Source organism: Eimeria mitis, genomic scaffold (genome assembly GCF_000499745.2).
Source record: "Eimeria mitis Houghton genomic scaffold, Emh_scaff8168, whole genome shotgun sequence".
Classification (NCBI taxonomy): domain Eukaryota; phylum Apicomplexa; class Conoidasida; order Eucoccidiorida; family Eimeriidae; genus Eimeria; species Eimeria mitis.
Genome location: NW_024016267.1, coordinates 249 through 1968, shown reverse-complemented (window position 1 = coordinate 1968; position 1720 = coordinate 249). Strand labels below are relative to the sequence as shown.

The 1720-nt window shown below is 51.7% G+C and overlaps 2 protein-coding genes across 2 annotated transcripts; one reads left to right on the top strand and one right to left on the bottom strand.

The window, feature by feature from the left end:
- Window positions 1–27: 27 nt before the first annotated feature.
- EMH_0094050 (calmodulin, putative) lies at window positions 28–417 on the top strand (the record flags this gene model as incomplete). The annotated part of the gene is made up of 2 exons (XM_038023138.1): window positions 28–146; window positions 336–417. 2 exons carry the CDS (start codon window positions 28–30, stop codon window positions 415–417), a joined length of 201 nt encoding a protein of 66 aa, XP_037878992.1.
- Window positions 418–1174: 757 nt separating this feature from the next.
- EMH_0094040 (uncharacterized protein) lies at window positions 1175–1468 on the bottom strand (the record flags this gene model as incomplete). Its single annotated transcript, XM_038023137.1, has 1 exon — window positions 1175–1468. The coding sequence occupies one exon, from the start codon at window positions 1466–1468 to the stop codon at window positions 1175–1177; it is 294 nt and encodes a 97-aa protein (XP_037878991.1).
- Between the last annotated feature and the right edge of the window lie 252 nt (window positions 1469–1720).

The following is a 1720-nucleotide window of genomic DNA, read 5'->3' as shown; positions in this document are numbered from 1 at the left end:
ATTTCTGCAGCTGAGCTGCGTCACGTGATGACGAATCTGGGGGAGAAGTTGACGGACGAAGAAGTTGATGAGATGATTCGCGAGGCTGACATAGATGGAGATGGGCAAATTAACTACGAGGAATTCGTGGGGATGATGCTTGCGAAGTAAAGTCACGTCCCCAGTAGTCTGGAATATATTAACAGGACACAGGGCGCCATACATACATACATGGTGCCTGGAACCGCCAAAAGCCAAGGTTTTGTAAAGAGCTGTATTCCTGTGATCCTGGCATAATTCTTGAATGTGTGAATAAGGGGAAGTGGGCACATTTTTGTACGGGTGGACGTGGTCAGTTCCTTAATTGGTTCGTCCGGGGCAGAAGCGGTTGCTCTTGTCGCAGTGTTACGTCATCAATTGCTGCTGCCCGGCTGGTAGAGGGCGGCATTATGCGTAAACAGGCGTCCTTTGCTTTACAAAGCTGTTGTGCTAGCCTTGTGCCTAGCTAGCCACGGGGTAGGGTAGCCAGGTAGCGAAGGCCTTCCCTGCACACCTGGACTTTTTGACAAGAGGGAAAAACTATGGGAAGCCATAGCTGATGCTGCAACGCCCGTCTCAGCTGGCATTTACAGCCTTACAGCATGGTCAACCCCTCACCTCTTGCGGACCACGACTCGCGGCTCCCGGTCAACTGTTGTCGTTTGCAGGGTTACTTACATTCCCTTTGCACCGAACTATTTGCCCCGTTACGGGCAGTTGGGGATGCTCGCGGTTTTGCTNTTACTTACATTCCCTTTGCACCGAACTATTTGCCCCGTTACGGGCAGTTGGGGATGCTCGCGGTTTTGCTCTGGCTGCATTGAATCCCCGCGTGGGCAAAGGCGCCTCTACTGCACTATTTAGAGCTGTATGCCGCTGGCCTCACACGGCGTTATAATAAGCATTGCTCGCCCACACGAATGTGTATGGGCACACATGAAGTAGCATAGAAGAGGCCTGCCTCGTCTGGCTTATATAGGTGCGGGCCTACCGGCCGTGGTACTTAGCTAGAGAATCGCTTGAGGCTTGTGTGTACACTGCAACAATATATAGGAAAAGAAAAGTACGAATTAGAAGACTCGAGTTTTTAGGGTTGGAATCGTGCGGCGTGGCCCGATGGCCGTATGCCGCGTCATCCGCAGATGAGCGACTCTATTTATATGTTGGACACAGTAACCTCCACCTCAACACCGGGGTCGATGTTGATAGACGTGATCTGTCGAACCACGTCGCTTGCAGAGTGCAAGTCGATCAAACGCTTGTAGATACGCAGCTCGAACCTGTCGTATGTGTTCGTTCCTAAGAACATGAGAAACCACAAACGCAGAGCACATACGACATTTAGCACGCAGGCCTCGCAAGCATCCTGCCGAAATACATCTGCTACGAATCGTATAGGCAGCCTAAGCCCGCATGCCATGCGGGCAAAAAGCGCATTGGCGGTCTTCATCTGATATGCGAAACACGCTCACCCTCTCCGCAAGGCGACTTTCTAGTGGTGACCCGCAGGGTCTTGACAGGCAGGCGTACTGGCCCATTTGTCTGCAGTCTCCTCTGCTTTGCCGCTCCAATGAGCTCCGTGCACACTGCGGATCAACAGGAAACAAGAAGGAAACACAGGAAACAAGCATGAGCAAAATCGATCGGAAATGCGACGGTAAAGAGGCCCATAAATTGTGATTATACGCATCGCCACATCAAC